The sequence below is a fragment of the Motacilla alba genome, chromosome 4 (assembly GCF_015832195.1).
Source record: "Motacilla alba alba isolate MOTALB_02 chromosome 4, Motacilla_alba_V1.0_pri, whole genome shotgun sequence".
Classification (NCBI taxonomy): domain Eukaryota; kingdom Metazoa; phylum Chordata; class Aves; order Passeriformes; family Motacillidae; genus Motacilla; species Motacilla alba.
The window spans coordinates 29531203-29547471 of record NC_052019.1 but is presented as its reverse complement, the minus strand read 5'-3'; the positions used below and the strand labels follow the sequence as shown (position 1 = coordinate 29547471).

Here is a 16269-nt window from a genome sequence, read left to right as displayed (position 1 = left end):
AAGGAAAGCAGCAAGAGCAAATATAAGATTTTCAGTGGAGTGAGCAGGCATGATGAAGAGTGGATGGACAAGCAGCAGGTGAGAGCTTCAGGCAAGCTCCGCAACTAACAATTAAATAAATACTCCTTCCTCCCAGCACAAGCTCATGTCCTGCTTTCACACAGCCAGCTCCTTGGGCTATAGGTGCAAGGAGAAAGAAATGCAAAGAAAAAGCTCAGTTTCCTCTCAGTGGCTGGCAACAGCAGCTTATGACAAGATCCTGCTTATGGCATGGATCATCAGACGAACTCTTCTGCTTTTGGAGGACCAGAACTCTTAGTGAGAAGGGCACACCCAAGCTCTCTGAGCAGTAAAACCTCTCTCTCATCCTTTGGACCAGAAGAACAAGATGAGCCAGAAGTAATGCTCAATCAAAGAAGTGGCACAGGCCACAGTTTGCCTTGGGAAGAAAACTGCAGATATTTATTCCTTTTTTATTAGAAGCTGCCTTTGACAGTTAAGAGAGTCTGAAAACTGAACATACCAGCTGGCCAAAGGCTGTGATCTAGAACCAAGCAGACTGTGTGGTTGTTCCCTCGAGCTCTGCCTGCCAGTTTTTCAGACCATTGTAACTTGGCAGAATCAAAGATTTTAAAGGTCCTTTATAACTATGTCTGCTCCCACACAGTTATCTACAGGAGAGGACAATAATTAAAAAGGAGCTAGCCTGTTTACATACCAAGAAGCACTATACTTAGGACATTTTCTGATCTACAGTGAATCAGCTCTGAATTACATTAATTGTATATGGGACAATCAGTCTAATCTGTTTTGCAAAGTTTGTTCTCCTAGCTCAAGGGTTACACATGAGCAATAGAAGGATCCCAGTAGTGAGACTGCCTCTGCTGGAGATTCTGCATTAAGGTAACTCCAGTCTTTGCTTAATGTTTTGTACTGTTAGTCTTGTCTTTCTTTTAAACTTGCTAAGTTTTCTCTATTTTGCAGATACACAGTGTAGAAAAGAAACCCAAAACATCCTTAGGTTTTCTTCTCTTTATATTTCAGTGAAAATGGGTCATCTCAGTAAGAAAGATTTTTTTTTTGTCTGCACTAAAAAAGATTATATCACAAGCACTGAGTTGTAGCAAAGAGTTGCTGTCTAGTTTTTAAAGCGGAACTTTAATTCAGGTACCTGGATTAGACATAGTCTAATGTTTGGATTAGACATAGTCTTTTCTCAGGCTACACCCACCATCTGAATTGCACCAGTATTTAAACCTTTGAGTGGTTACATATAATTTGCATCTGCTTAGTTTCCAAAATGCTACATTTACATTTCTGCAAGAGGTCTACATGCACCATCCCCTGAGAGCTGGAAACAGTTCTCTTAAGATGGCCATATCCAGCTCCATGAACCTTTATGCCTTCTGTGTGAACCAGGTGGGAAAAAGAAGTAAATGTGACTGGATGGAAAGGAGAAACTGAGACTACTCAGTTGATTATCTGCCTCCTTCCTATCAAGTAGCCTGCAAGTGCAGTGCATGCCCATATCATTCCAGATAAACATCCCAGCCACCCAAATGGGTTTGAAAGGAAGCCAAGTGACTTTGCCTATCCCCGTCTCAAGCTCCCACTTTCAATAATGTCCATGTTACACAATATCACAACAACATACCAGCACAAATCCTACTTCCCACGGCCCTTGGTGTCAGGGCTACCTGCAGTCTGAAATACTTTATTTTTTTTTAATAAATACCAAAATTTATTTTTCTTTTTTTTTTTTCCTTTTGGCTTGGCTCTGAGTGTGCAGAGCTGAGCCAGCACCTCTGTCTGCTACATGGGGGTTAGCTGTTCTTGCCAAAGGAGTTGTCAGCCACAGCATGACAGGTGACAGCCGTTTCCTGTTTCTGAAAGCACTGTTACCAGCCACACCATCCCTCTCCTTAATTTAGAAAGCTGTTTTGTTGTCATCTGGTTCTACACTTCCACAGGCAGGCTGAGGGCTGTAACAGGAATAACAGCACTGAGGTTACACGACACTTTCCTTGTTCAAACCACTGGGCAAGGAAACCCACAGGAATTGTTTATTGTAAACATTTCCCACAGACTAAACCCAACAGGCGGCAGCAAGCAGTCTTGCTCTCCTGCATTTTCTGCTGTAACATGGCAACAAAGGAGTATGCTCAAGAACCACTATATGGAATGACGTATAGCTCTTCAATGTTACCCAGTGGACATTCTACATTTGCAGTTGAAGATTCATGCCAAATATACTTCTGAGCTCTGAGTATCTGCCAAGTGGATTCTTATAAATGATGAAACAAAAAAAAAAAAAAAAAAAGAGCAATAGCAGATTTTTTCTCAGCATACAGGATGAAACCAATTTCTGCTACTATAAATTACAAAGCAAGACCAGAGCTAATATCAGGGATTTTTTTTATAGTCACCTCTTCTTGCAGTTTCTAAAAAGCAGTCTCAAACCTTTAGAGTTTTTGAATCTAAATTCCTGGTTACAACTGTTAAAATATGTGGGGGTTTCTTTTCTGGTATCCACCAATTCTCAGAGGCACTACCTTCTGTAGTGACATTTACAGATGCCAGTCCCACAATCTGTCCTATGCAGACAAACACCCACACCTTGAGTCCTCAGTGGACCCACATGCCTGGCAAGTCAGAGAGTCAGAAATGCAGCAACAAACAGCAGTAGCAAAAGCACAATACCTGCTGCAACATGTGCAGTGGAGCTGTAAGTCACATCACTACAAAACACCAGCCTCCACTGTGCAGATATAAAAGAAGTTCTGAAAGAAGCACAGATTTGAAATGAAATGTGATGACTGCAATCCTAATAGAATTCAGTATTTTAGCCCTGTACTGTACAATGTCTGGCAACCTTATTTCAACATTGTTTTTAAACAGAGATATCTAATCCATAAAATAGCATCCATAACTTTGTCTTCTAGAAAGGTACAGTGAAAAATTGCTCTTTCTTTCCTTTTGAAGACATAAACCACCTAAAAGGATTAATAAGTAAAAATATGGGAACTAGTAATGACTCCAGTTTTTATTTTAAGACACTAAAATTTCCAGTTTGGTTCGGTTCTGAAAGCTTCTAAACAAATTATGTAAATTACCTATCCTAAGTACTTCGTTCACAACAACAACAAAAGGAGTTAATGATTATGTTACTTTTAGTCTTCTAAAGTTATGCTAATGAAAACACTAATCAAAGATTGCAGTCACATTTTCAGTCCTTGCCTGTTGTAGGTGGATTTCATGGAGCAATAAGATTTATAGCTTCATCATGACACAACATATATAAGGCTGAACTCACTCAGTTGCTAATGAAATGTGATTTGGGGACTCTTGCATCAGCTGGGTGATGATTAGGGCTTATCACAGATAGGTCTAGGAAAAGGCTGGGAAATACTTAAAGTTGTTTTGCAGTTACATTGAGCTCTTAGGAAAGGAGCAATTTCTCTACAACATCAGCCTGAAGTTTTCTGCCCATACAAGAGAGGTAATGATAAGGATTTTAACTGATTTGTAAGTGATAGGGTTATATGAAGTCTGGCAAAATCCTATCAAATCTTTATGGTTTAGTGCCTTTCAAATTGTGAGATGGGTACTTTGTCTTCTCAGACAGCTCAAAAAAATGTTAATTAAGCAACTGGCTTCAGAGAAACCTTGCAAAACTTGCTCTATATGATGCCTCTTGACTTGAAATACTGCTTTTAATAGTTGCCTGCTGGCACAACAAGCAACTCTGTGTAGGTTTCCCACAGCAAAAAGGGGATCCTAAATGTAGTTTCTGATTATGGGAATGGCTCCATATAAACTATATGCAGCAGGGCTACTCAAACATCTAAGTTATTGAATAATTTTTAAAATAAGTGTTTTAAGAAGATAGCTCCTACCCTCATAAAAATAAATACTTTAAAAGCAGAGGAAGTTCAAAGTTAAACTCTTTGACTTCTAGAATATCTTGTCCATACATGCTATCAGCTGGGGGGGAAAAAAGGGAGGGAAGAATCTACGTGAGTAGCAGAATACCTGTCTCCTTAACACAGACTGTAGATCAGCTGCAGAGCAGAATTCTGTTTAAAGCCCTTCTCATTTCAGAGGGCTACACACTTCTTATTCCTTTTCTTGGTAAGTGTGGTCTCCAGCTCCTCTCAAAAGAGAACTGCTGCCTGTCAACTGAAAACTACACAATAGCTTTTAAAAAGCAGTAGTTTTCATGAACTGTGAGATTTCAAATTGGGTGATTAAATGATGAGAAGTTTGTCAGAGTGGATTGGAGAAATAAAACATCAAATATAGCAGAGCACAGTAGAAAAAGCTTCCCTCTATTTTTATTTTAAGTAATTTTTATTATAAAATACATCTGAAGTTCATTCTTTTGTAGCCTAAAGGAAGGTTTCTTGAGAGGATTTTTTTCCGTGAATGTCTCTTATTCAGGTCAAATTCAGTCATTTTTGTAAAAGAAAGCCATTTCCTTTTCTATTGAACCAAAGGCTTGTATATTTAAAATTCCCCTGCAAGTGGACAGTGAGTTCTATGGATTTTTTTTTTTTTAAACTTGTATCCCAGAATATGTTCATAATATTTAAAGTATATGTTTATGTGTGGCAGGGGGCGAGGTTAGGCTCTGCTGTAGGAGTGTGGTGGGGTTTTCTGGAGTTTGTAGGGTTTCTGTGTGTTTGGTTTTTTTGTTTTTTTTTTTTTTATGACTATTTTACATGGTTGTAAGACTGTGCCTGACAAGCTTTCAACATCAAAGTGCTCAGAAACACTTCAGAGTAGTGCTTGCTTTAGAGATGCAAGTACGCAGTGCTAGTCTGAGCTAAGGAGTCATCCAGAAAATTCATAGGTCAGCAAACCTCCTGCTTACAGTTCAGGTCCTACTTCTTCCCTAATGATGTTACCTACTTATCACACTCCCTTTGAAATAATTTCATTCTGTATTTGACTTAGGTTAAGAATAAAGACTCATGAGAGCTGTACCTAATACAAGTCCTTTGAGTGCCAGCATCCTGCTGACATACTAGCCAAGAACTAGATGAAGAAACAGTTTTGTTCTTTTTGTTTAATACTGCCACAATCCAACTGGAGGTCATATGACACAAACCCACATAGAGGGCACCCCAGCCCTTTCTGAGATGTATCCCAGACCAATGCACTTGGGCAGTAACACTCCCAGTACAGATGCTGGAGCTGGGGCTGCCCTTGGTGCTCCTCAGCAGGGCTGGGCTGGGCTACAGAATTCCATGCTGGCTGCTTTCCTTTGGGCCTGTACTGAAGGCTGCAGTGCCTCCATTCCAGGGACTCTGCCCAGTGTGGAAGGACAAGGCTCAGTGCTCTCCAGAGCACTTCCCTGAGGAAACTCAAAGCCATGCTACTCTTCTCTGGAAGTGGCTGAAGATGTTGTCTATCCTTTCCTTATGGCTAACTATAAAGCACTGCACAGAAAAAAAGTTCAAAATTAGGCCAGAAAGAGGAAGAAACAGAAGCATCTGTTACCATATTTTTCTGTGGATTAAATGTGTTAAGCCTCTTTTGAGGATGAGGGCAAAGGAGAAGTGAAAGAGTAATACAAAAATAATAATAACAAAAAGAACAACTTTTAAAAGTGATTATTTATGAAGGCTTTTGTCAAAAAGCACAGTAACGCTGCTCTTAGTCTGGGAAAGATTGTCAAGGAACAGACTGATGTTGCCAAAGCTTCACTCCTTACTGCTTTTAACTTTAACTCTCTTAGAACAGAAGAATTTGGGTTAGGAGGAGGTTCTGGAGGCTACCTGGTCCCTTTCTCATGGCAAAACTACTCTCAAAGCCAAGTCAGTCCTCTTCAGCTCTTGTCCTCTTGGAGTACACAGACTCAACCTCTTTCCTGGACAGCCCATTCCAGTGTTCCCTCACTTTTCCTGTAGGAAATTTAGGTCAGTGTGGTGCTATCACCTTCAGGGTTTCCAGACTCAGACCAACAGGTTTCCATTGCCTTTGTTTTCCATAAAGTGCAGCCTGTGAAGTGCAAATTTAATTATAGCCCAAGTACTAGGCTAGTGCAAGTGGTTCTGTTTGTTTAACTAGGATTTCTGGTAAAGGTTCCCTGGAAGCTCTGATAGCAATATGCAGTTACCTGGGCTGGAGCTTTACCACCCTCTGCAGTGGGTACCAGGGCTGGATGTAGTGTGCCATAACATGCCCTCCTCTACCCTCCCAGCTCCTGACCCAGTGGCTACACCAGCACTTTGGCTGTGCATTGCATGGCTCCCTGCAAAACCATCTGGCTAGAGGCAGTGGTGTCAAACACTACTGTAGGATTTTAACATGCCTCAGAGAAGGAAACTGGCATTTGGCTTTGTTGAAACACATCTTAATTTTTTTTTCTTCTACCTCCTTACAAATAAGAAACTGTTAGAACAGTTGGACTGATTAAAATTAGTTACATTCTCGTTAATGAGGAATGTGGCCAGAAGTCCTACTTCTAGATGAGAAGAGCACTAAGGGATAAAATGTGCAACCCCAATTACCCTGTGCTGAGGGCCAGATAACTTGGAGCATCCTGTGCCCCAGCTTTGCAAAATCTTTGTCTGATCACAGCAGCCAGCAGAAATATCACAAAGAGCATGTGAACAGGTTCTCAAATGTCTCTTGTTGCTTTACAAGGCTGATACAGTTTCAACTAAGATTTCTTGTCCTGAGCTTTATTTTTGAAGGCTTTACTTTTACTTCTGCTCTTATCTGGCTGGCTGTGAATACAAACAGGCTGACCTAGACATGTAAGTTAAATGTGCTGTCTTCTGGGAGGATTATGAACTTTCTGTAACACACTTTCCTAGATATCTTCCTTTTACACATTTTTTACAAAAAGAGGATTTTTACACAAGAGGATATCAGTATTTCAGGAGTAAGCATTGCACTTCAAGATTAGACAATTTCTGATATACCTATTAATACCTTCCCCATCCCCAATGCAGGTTAAGGATTTTACATTCCTCTATTCAGTGAAGACTCTTGCAGAAGTGCAGCACAGCAAATGACATGTTTTACACCTGCCTGTGAGGGCTAAGAAGTGTTTGCTGCAGCTCACCTTCTTTCTCTTTGCTGTACAGCACTTCTTCACTGACAGTGGTTCAGCTCCTGATGGAGGAGCACAACGCTCCCAGCGAGGTGCCGGCAGCCCTAAAGCGCCTGGCCAAATACATAGTGCGTGGTTTCTATGGTGTGGAGTGCTCCCTGGCCCTGGATGTGCTGATCCGCTACCCCTGTGTGAAAGAGGAGGACTTGTTACAGCTGCTCAAGTACGAGCGTAAGCAACTGCGCACTGCCCTCAACGCGCTCAAGGCGGACAAGCTGGTGAAGCTGCGGATGCGAGTTGAAACGGGGCCCAACGGCAAGAGCATGAGGCACAATTACTACTACATCAATTACAAGGTGCTGGTGGATGTGGTAAAATACAAACTGGATCATGTACGCCGGAAAATAGAAGCAGATGAGCGGGATTCAACGACCAGATCCTCTTTTAAATGTCCATCTTGCTCTAGCACGTACACGGACCTTGAAGTCAATCAGCTCTTTGATGCATTTACAGGTGCGTTACTTATATTGCTGATCTGCTATTATCTTAAAGAATAACCCTGATAGCACAAAACTGTTTCTTAAGTGAACTTTGCAATAAAAGCATGTTTGTTAGAATGTGCTTCTTGTTTGCTGGTGGATGAGGCCTGGAACAGGGGATGCTGGGAGGTAAGGGTAAGAGAAGTGCTGCCTCTATAGAACATGCCAAAAAAAATAAAGAAAAAAGGAAGACTAATTTTGAATGTACAAGCTGGAGTTGAGAATAAGATTCCAGGCCTCAGCTTTGCTTTGAACCTGGTTGAGTAATCTTAACTCATCCAAGTCTTGTGAGTCTCACTTCCTCATATGGAAATATGATCACAGTACTGTCTTTACTCTGCTTTGAATCTCTTAGTTAATCCATTTGTGTGGTCAGTCCTTCTGACTGACAAGTTGGACAAGATGGGTAAAACTGTTTGCAGTCACCTACTGTAATAAGCATCTTGCAGCTCAATGGCACCGCAGCAGAGCTGTTCCGTCACTCCTGGGCTAGGAAGTTGAGGCTTCTCACGGGTCAACACGACACATCCACAGCAGAAGTGGTGTCAGAGCTTGTGGATTTTTCTTCTCTAAAATCAAAATAACTACAGAGTATTATTTCAAAATGAGTCAAAATGGCATCATAGTGCAATACATTACACAGAGCACAGATATTGTGCTGACATGTGGGTCATGTGATCTGCACAGGATGCCACAGCTAGGCAGAATGACCTTTATATATGACTAACCAGAAATGTTAATGGTGAAATTTGTGTTCTGCCAGTTAGCAAAATCATCCCTTTCTTCTAAATGGAGGGCTCTGTTGAGTTACTGAAATGCAAACATTGAAACTGGTGATGTATTTTCACAGAATAATTTTTAAGTTTGTTTTCCCAAAGACATAATTATGGGGTTCTAGCATGTACCTCGAGTTTGCTTCTGGAACAACTAAAACCAGATGCTACTTATGCTTGAAAAAGTCTTCTGTTACATTAAGAACTGAGAAGATGAGACTGGAGAAGGAAAAAATAAACTGATGATAGTGCATGTATATCCAGCCTAAATTTCTCTCCCAAGACATTTCTCACTTGCATAAAGTGTGTAATACCAGTCTGTCTCAAGGTTGCCTGTAGAATTGAGTTCCCCTAGTTAATGTGAAGAAATGGACTAAGCCAGAATACCTGGGTAGATGTCCAGACTGCAGGCTGCTTAACAACATCCTGCTGATCTTTTTGCATTCTATGAACATGAAAATGGAAAATGTTGCAGAGACTTTTCGCTGCACTTACTGCAACACCGAAGTAGAGGAAGATGGCTCAGCATTTCCAAAGCACGACACTCGAACATTGCTGGCGAAGTTCAATGAGCAGATCGAGCCTGTCTTTGTGCTGTTGCGTGAGACCGAAGATATTGTGCTGCCCTATGACTTGCTGGAGCCTCAGCCAACAGAAATACCAGAATTATCAGAAAGGTATGAACATCACCCTAGAAGTTCTGATCAATACAAATCCCCCCCAACAACTTAACAGTTGTAAAATCTTTGAAATACTGAACTTGCAGCCTATGTACTCCATTCTGCTTTGTTCAGTACAGTCAGCTGTTTAATGGAGAAGTCTGTAATATCTAAGGCATCCTAAATTATTGCTATACCTTTTTAATTTTTGATGCATTTTTTAAAGTAATTTATTTCCCAAATTACTCCTTCAGCTGTTCATAGCCCTTTCTTTGAGAAAATAGTATTTCTCTATTGGTGTGCTTCATCCAGAGATGCACTACTGAGGAGACCTTGCAAAAATCAATGGTTCAGAACCACTTGACTCTGAGAGGTAAAAGGGAATGTAAATTATTAAAGCACTTGTTAAAGCTAGTCTGCTGATATAACATGTTTTTGGGGGTTGCTCATTTATGATTGTTGTTCAGATTTTTTTAATGGGAACTGGGGTGGGAGGTTCTTGCCCAAATTCTACCTCTTCAAAATGTGACGTCTCATTCAGCTTTGATCTGAAGTTGGACTCAAGTGTGCTGGAATCCTGCAGCCACCCTGAAAAACGGGCACACAGAAGTTCTACTTTTGGCCTTACATACACCCAAAACTTAACTATTGATATCCAAGACTCAAAGCACGAGAAGAAAAGAAGAGACAAAGCAACTGAAAAGCAACCTATCTGGTTGTCACAGAGCACTGTGGAAGGAGCAGCAACAGCCACCAACAATAGTGTTGGTAAGTTTAGTGAATTCACCAATTAATTCTTCAGCCTTAGTGTAAATACAGCTTTCCCACTGAAAATGTAGTGAGCTTGGTTTAGAAGATACTGTTTCAATTCTGTGCTAGTGGTTATCAGATCTTAGTTTCCAAAATCTAGTTTTAAGACTGATTGAGGTTATATTCCTAAAGCCAGAAGTCAGGTGTGTCCTAAAACTTCTGGTTTTAGCCATGCAGTAATTTTAGTGGTAATCTTTACAGTGGAAACATCTGTATTTCAAGAGAATTCTAGTGGGAAAAAAGATCCAGAGTAGAAAAAAATCATCTATGTAGGATACCTATGTGATAACTGTAAATGCTTGATCCTTCTAACACTTGGTGTTGTGTATTAGGAGTAAATGCTTCTGAAGAAACTGAAGAAAATGTTAAAGAAAGTGTCACTGATAATGAAATCATCAAGACTCTTCTGATCCATGAATCCAAGTCATCATCTAGCACAGTCCAGGCTCCTATTGTGAAAAGCAAACTCCATGGATCACACAGTGATAGCAGTGAGTTTGAAGAGGATGCCAAGCACTCAAGAGGAGAAGGAATGAAAGTAGCAGGCAGCAACTTTGAACAAGAGGAGGAACAGGAAACTCTGGGTCCGATTTTAATGGTAGCTGGCCAGCCCTGTTCATATGGCCAAGTTAGTGAAAACCCAGAGCTTGTGTCTCTCATGACAAATGAAGAGAGAGACACTTATATAAAAGTAGGACAAGAAATGTTCCAGTCTGTCTTTGAGTAACTACTACTGTAGTAATATCCAACCTTGTACAGAATGGATGAAGGCTTCTGACTTATGTTCTTCAAAGTTTACCACTGAAGGGTTTTGTCTGAACTTGCTCTTAAGCAAGATGGTAATCCTGTAGTAGGTAACTACAGTTCAAACATTATCATTGCAGCCACAGCAAGTGTTGTTTGTTGTTGTAATGCTTAGACTTTGTGGATGATGTAATTAGTTTTGGAGCATGAATCATTTTGGGATACATTTGGATCTGATTAAAATAACATTTAAAAAGCAGTGATGCAATCTATAATAAGAAATAAATTATTCCACCTCTCTCCCAGAAGTAACAGTTACTTCCAGTAGTGAAAATGAGTTCAAATTCAGTATGAGCTGGTTTCATTCCATATGTGTGTTCCACTGGTGTGTTAGGTCACTCACTGTTCAACAGTAAAGGACAGGTGTCACACAGCAACCTCCTTCTAAGGGAAGAGCTGCTACTGAATTGCATTAGCAATAGATGAGAAGCAACTTTGGCCTCTGAACTTTCATCCTATGAATAATTTTTCCAATTCTTCATAGGCAGGGCACTATAGAACTGTCTTGAATGGTGAACTGTGCAAAGGGCACTGGACAGTAAAATGTAGCATTTCATTTGGGTCCAGATCAGTAAGGGAGCAAGCAATGTATCAAGCACAAGACTCTGCTTCTCCCATCTCACTCCCATACTCCTCCGTGTCCTTTTTAAGCAAGAAACAAATTCTGCTTGAACTGAACTACATGAGTACAAGGACTGGCATTACGCATAAGTGAGAGTTTAACTTAATGAGCAGTTCTGCTACTTGAGCAAGCGCTAATGAAAGTAGACTACAAGAGCACAAAGTAAAACAGAGGAAGGTCCCTCTGAATGTTAGGAAACACTTCTCTATAAGGGTAACACTGGCACAGGTTGCCCAGAGAGGTGGTAATCTCCCACCAGGAAGCTACTCAAACACCACGTGGGCAAACAGCTCTGAGTGGCTCTGCTGGCACAAGATGACTTTGAGAGGTCCCTGCTGACCATTCCATGATGAAACAGTAGAGAGAAGGTATGACCAAAGAAATACAATTTCAATGCATTTTGCATGTACACATACTGTTGGTTCTGACAGGTAATTTTCTGTTCAGTAGCTGGTGTGGGGCTGTTTTGAATCTATGCTGAAAATAAGTGTTGATACCTCAGGGCTGTTTTCCTTATTGCTGAGCAGCACTTGCACACAGTCCAGACTGCTTTATCACCCTGTGCCCCCAGCGAGAAGGCTGGGGATGCACAGCTTGGAGGGGATGCCACCAGGACACCAACCAAAGGGCTATCCCATATCATAGGGCATCATGAGCATATTGAGCTCAAAGAAGAAGGAACAGGGAACAGCTGGAGTAATGGCATTTGTCTTCTCAAGTCCTTGTTATGCATCATGGAGCCCTGTTTTCCTGAAGGTGGCTTAATAACTGCTTGCCATTTTGCTTTGCTTGCATGTGTAGCTTTTGCTTTACCTACTAATCTTTCTTTCAACTACAAATTATTTTGTTTCCACTCTTCCACTTCTCTCTCTGAGCCCACTGGCTGGGGAGTGAGCAATCAGCTGCTTGGTGCGCAGTTGCTGGCTGGGGTTAAACCCATCATTACAGCGCAAGAATTCAGGAATGGGTTGTGCTCAGGCTCTTTTTTAAGCTTAGAATTTAATGATTCAACAGATAAACTAGCCGTATTCCAAAACTGCACATATAATCTCACTCTGCTTTATAAAAAGTGTCCTCTTTTAGGTCTGAGTCATTCTTGTGCTTAATTAGCAATTAGAAGTTTGACTGTTTCAGTTTCACAGGTCTGCCTTTGTCACAATGTAGTTCCTTGGTCCTCAAAATGGTAACTTTTTTCTGCCTACAGTAGTACCACCAGTGTAAAGCCGGCAGAGTAACTAAACTATCATAAAACGTTTTGCTAATCTACTTTCATTCTTGCACATGAGAGGCATGTAACCATAATCTGCCAATTCAAAATTTGTTCATAAAACCTAGAGACACTCCAAACAAACTAGAAAAAAATCACAGAAGAATTACAATCTCATTTTATTTCAACTTCAAGCATATTTAGGCTTCACCATCACTATACTGTCTCCCACAGTATATAGCCATATTATCATACTAACCTGAAAAGCAACACAATCCTGAATTAAATATAACCAGTGCTTTTTAACTACTTTCAGAAAAGCCTTGTGTCTAAGGTAAACAGGATCTTTATAATGTAGCAGATGTGCTGAATAAGCTTCTTCTAGCTCAGTTTTATGACTAAATGTTATTAGCAACTCTGACCTGAAAAACTGAACAAAGTTTTCCAATCTACTTTTCTGTAATTCTGCCTTTACCTTGAGACTCCAGGAGGTGCTGACTTCAACTGTTTTTTAAAACATTGACTTTGTAATGAAATTTAGGAAACTACAATTAAAGTCAAACACTTTAGAACAGATTCTCCAGACCTTCAATTGCAGCAATTTTAAGTTAGCTATGAAAAGACATTAACATTTTCAGACAGGTTTAATCCTGAGAACATCAAAAGGATTCAACAGATGCAGAAAAATACAGCTGGTTTCTGCAGTAAACTATAACCCTGAGGTATTCAACTTCACCTCAGATAAATGTGCTGATAGAAAGGAATTCCACAGGCCATGAACAGGAACTTTTTTGTTACAGACAAGCTACACTCTAGGCTATAAAGACAACACTAGGTATTCTACTGTGTCTATACCTTGTATTTTGAGAAGATGAAGAAACTTGGAGAATTTCTTGCTCCAGGAAAATTAGCAGTGTTTCTTGTAAGAGAAGAGCAAACTGCTACAAGCATGCCAACAAGTCAATGAACTTCCAGCAACAAACTCAGCATACCAGTGTAAGCCAAAGAAAATTTTTCAAAAGAGAAAACTTACAGACAAGTCCAAACTTTATTTAAAACTACCATTTTGAACAATTTTAAAATTACCAAATAAGTCACAATAAAAAATAAAAAATTAAGACAGAAAAAGAACAGTGCAGCAAAACCGAATAGAAGTGGATTCAGTTCCAGCTGTTTAAACTGCCACAGGCAGAAGATCACATACCTATCCCTAAGAGGCAGCGTGTTAAAAATTTTACATTTTTATACACTTCCAGAATTCTGGGAAATTAGTACTGATCTTTATGCATTTGTATACATAGAGTTTATTAATGCAGACATCTTCGGGTAATTCTTATGCAGTTTGAGCTCCAAAAGTTTCTGTAAAATAAGAATAAAATCATTGTCTAATATTTACAAGGTATCAAACAGCTCATTACCACATTTCAACTGCTATTTCATCCTCACAAGCATTTTGAGCCACGGCTTACTTGAACAGCTACAGCCATCCCCCCATCCACAGCTTAAGAATGGCTTAGAGCTAGCTACAACTTTGGTGTGGCATGGCATTCTTGGTCAAACTGTTCCCACAGCAGCCCTGGGCATCAGTATCCACCACACGGGCACAACAGGCTTGTGCTGGCAGAGTTGTGACAAGCAGAATGCTGAACAGGCAGTGACCAAAATGGAAGGAAAGATGCACCTTTCCTCACACTTAGCTCTGGAAAAAAAATCTGTGCTGCTTGCAAATGCACTAAATAAAAAGCAGGTTCATCAGCTTATACTATTGGAGGAATTGGAAGGAGGCACACTAGCAGAGAACTGCTACTATCAGAATACCCAGTTCATGCCCCTTATATATGCCATTACTGTACACTCTACCAGAGAATTATAAGTCTAACAATAAAACAGAAGTCTTTAATACTGTAATTTTGTCACAATATTATAGGAAAAAAACAACATTATTTCTGACCTGAATTATAATTAAGTTTTTGTGTCTGCATAAAGTTTCTATCACAAAAGTACTGAACGGTCTATCAGGAAATTATACTGAGTGTTATTAAATCAGATAAGAGCAATTAGAACTTACAGTATTATTAAACCCAAGCTTGTGAAACAAGAAACAAAACTACTGCTCCATTTGAATACGTTTCAAAACCATTATGTTGTGACATGCACTTTAAATATATTAATTTTTATGACTTTATCAGTCACAGAATCTAAAAAAGTATATAGAAGGGAGATGGACAGCAAGATAAAATCCCTTCATATCAATACAACACTTTCAAATGCATGATAACAAAACACAATATTTTTACTGCACTACGGTAACTGCTTACTTCAATCAGCAATATTAAAATTCTAGCATTCCAGAGTGTTTTCCCAATATGTGTACAGAATATAGAAAAAAAATTACCAGGTTCTTTCAAAGTTTGGGCATCTCCGACTAATTCTTGATCTTGATCTCCACCTCCATCCAGTAATTCATCACACAAACTCTTGGTTTGGGCCTCTGTTTCCATTTTCTTCATTATTTCTGCCTTTGTAACAGAAAAAGCAAACCTGAAAATTCTGGATAATTCTTGCTGCTGTCTGGGTAACACAGACATTTACAGTTACACATGCACTTCTAAACAACAACTGCACAATTAACAGCAAAATACCTCTGAATACACAGCAAGTTTGAGGGGCAAGTCTTCAACTTTCACAAAGTCATCTTCATCAGATTTTTGACTTACATTTCCAGAACCAGGTTCCTGTGAATAAAAATTGTGGTATTTAGGAAGCGCTATTTTGTTTTCTTTTCACTCCAAAACTATTAAAGTACATAAAAAAAATGCACACATCAAATTTGCAGAGGGAAACAAAACAAGACTGCAAATCAGAAATAACACTGAAATAAAAAAAGCTTGTAATTTCTCTTGGATGGATCTTAACTGAAATATACACACATATTCGTTCACTAGCACAGGTGACTCTGTATCAGGGCTGCCAGCCATGGAGCTTTCAGAACTTGCACCAGATTTGTTTTCTGCAGATGTGGTATCTGATGTTTGAGTTTCATTCACTGCCAAAGATGAGCTTGATCCTTCAGTATTCACAGTGGCTGTTATAAAGGATTCTGGGGTATTGGCTATTGAAGCTGGTGTATTCTCCATGACACTGAGGTAATGATGCACAGCTGCAGCCACATCTTCACCTAAAACCACAGAATTACATTTCAACTAGGCAGAGATAGTAAAATATTCTGAACATGCAAAAATTATTATTATTCTTTTAAAAATTATGATCCAAAGCTACAAATAAGCAATGAAAGTGAATTATAGTCTCTTAGACAACACAAAGTAAAATATCAATTATTTGTACTCTTACACACTTAAGTATAAGCAATTTATCCCATGAAAGACTTGATTTCTGACTGAAAAAAGTTTTTTAAAAACCCACAAAAAACAACTACCAGAACTAAGTGACCTACTACAAAATATTCATTCTAGGTATGAGGAGCTATAATACAGAACAGTAAATACCTTAATATTTTGCCACTCTAATATTGATTCTTAGTCTACAAAAGAAGGCCAAGAACAGAACGAATGTTTGCAACAGAAAAACACAGGGAAGGTGGTAATAACAGTTACACTAGAAATAACATTCATACAACCCAGTAATGCTCCCTTCTTTTGATGGAAAAGCATCTCTTTGCTCTTAATCAGTTACAACTTTACTCACAGAAAAAAAAATTAAAATAGAAATTTCAATAACTAGAAGATGGTAGTAGCACAAAAAACAAGTACAAGACAAATCTAAACATCAAAA

The 16269-nt window shown here is 39.4% G+C and overlaps 2 protein-coding genes across 25 annotated transcripts in view; one reads left to right on the top strand and one right to left on the bottom strand.

Annotated features, from left to right (window-relative positions):
• Positions 1 to 7119: 7119 nt before the first annotated feature.
• On the top strand, positions 7120 to 12908 carry LOC119700361 (general transcription factor IIE subunit 1-like). The gene is made up of 4 exons (XM_038135423.1): positions 7120 to 7576; positions 8851 to 9052; positions 9576 to 9802; positions 10177 to 12908. The coding sequence occupies exons 1-4, from the start codon at positions 7129 to 7131 to the stop codon at positions 10569 to 10571; spliced, it is 1272 nt and encodes a 423-aa protein (XP_037991351.1). The 5' UTR covers positions 7120 to 7128; the 3' UTR covers positions 10572 to 12908.
• Positions 12909 to 13506: 598 nt separating this feature from the next.
• PCM1 (pericentriolar material 1) overlaps positions 13507 to 16269 on the bottom strand; it is a 41515-nt gene continuing 38752 nt past the window's right edge. For all 24 annotated transcript variants that reach the window (XM_038135400.1, XM_038135399.1, XM_038135407.1 and 21 more), the window contains 4 exons: positions 15408 to 15655; positions 15120 to 15212; positions 14873 to 14996; positions 13507 to 13836 (listed from right to left, as the gene is read on the bottom strand). In XM_038135400.1, the coding sequence (XP_037991328.1) occupies positions 13811 to 13836; positions 14873 to 14996; positions 15120 to 15212; positions 15408 to 15655 (491 nt within the window). In that variant the 3' untranslated portion in view covers positions 13507 to 13810. The remainder of the gene's footprint in view (positions 13837 to 14872; positions 14997 to 15119; positions 15213 to 15407; positions 15656 to 16269) is intronic.

Bases quoted from the DNA above. Each gene is read 5' to 3' on its own strand.
- LOC119700361 (XM_038135423.1), top strand. From the start codon at position 7,129: ATGGAGGAGCACAACGCTCCCAGCGAGGTGCCGGCAGCCCTAAAGCGC. The intron at 7,577-8,850 runs GTGCGTTACTTA...AAAATGTTGCAG, and splicing joins GCTCTTTGATGCATTTACAG to AGACTTTTCGCTGCACTTAC. The intron at 9,803-10,176 runs GTAAGTTTAGTG...GTTGTGTATTAG, and splicing joins AGCCACCAACAATAGTGTTG to GAGTAAATGCTTCTGAAGAA.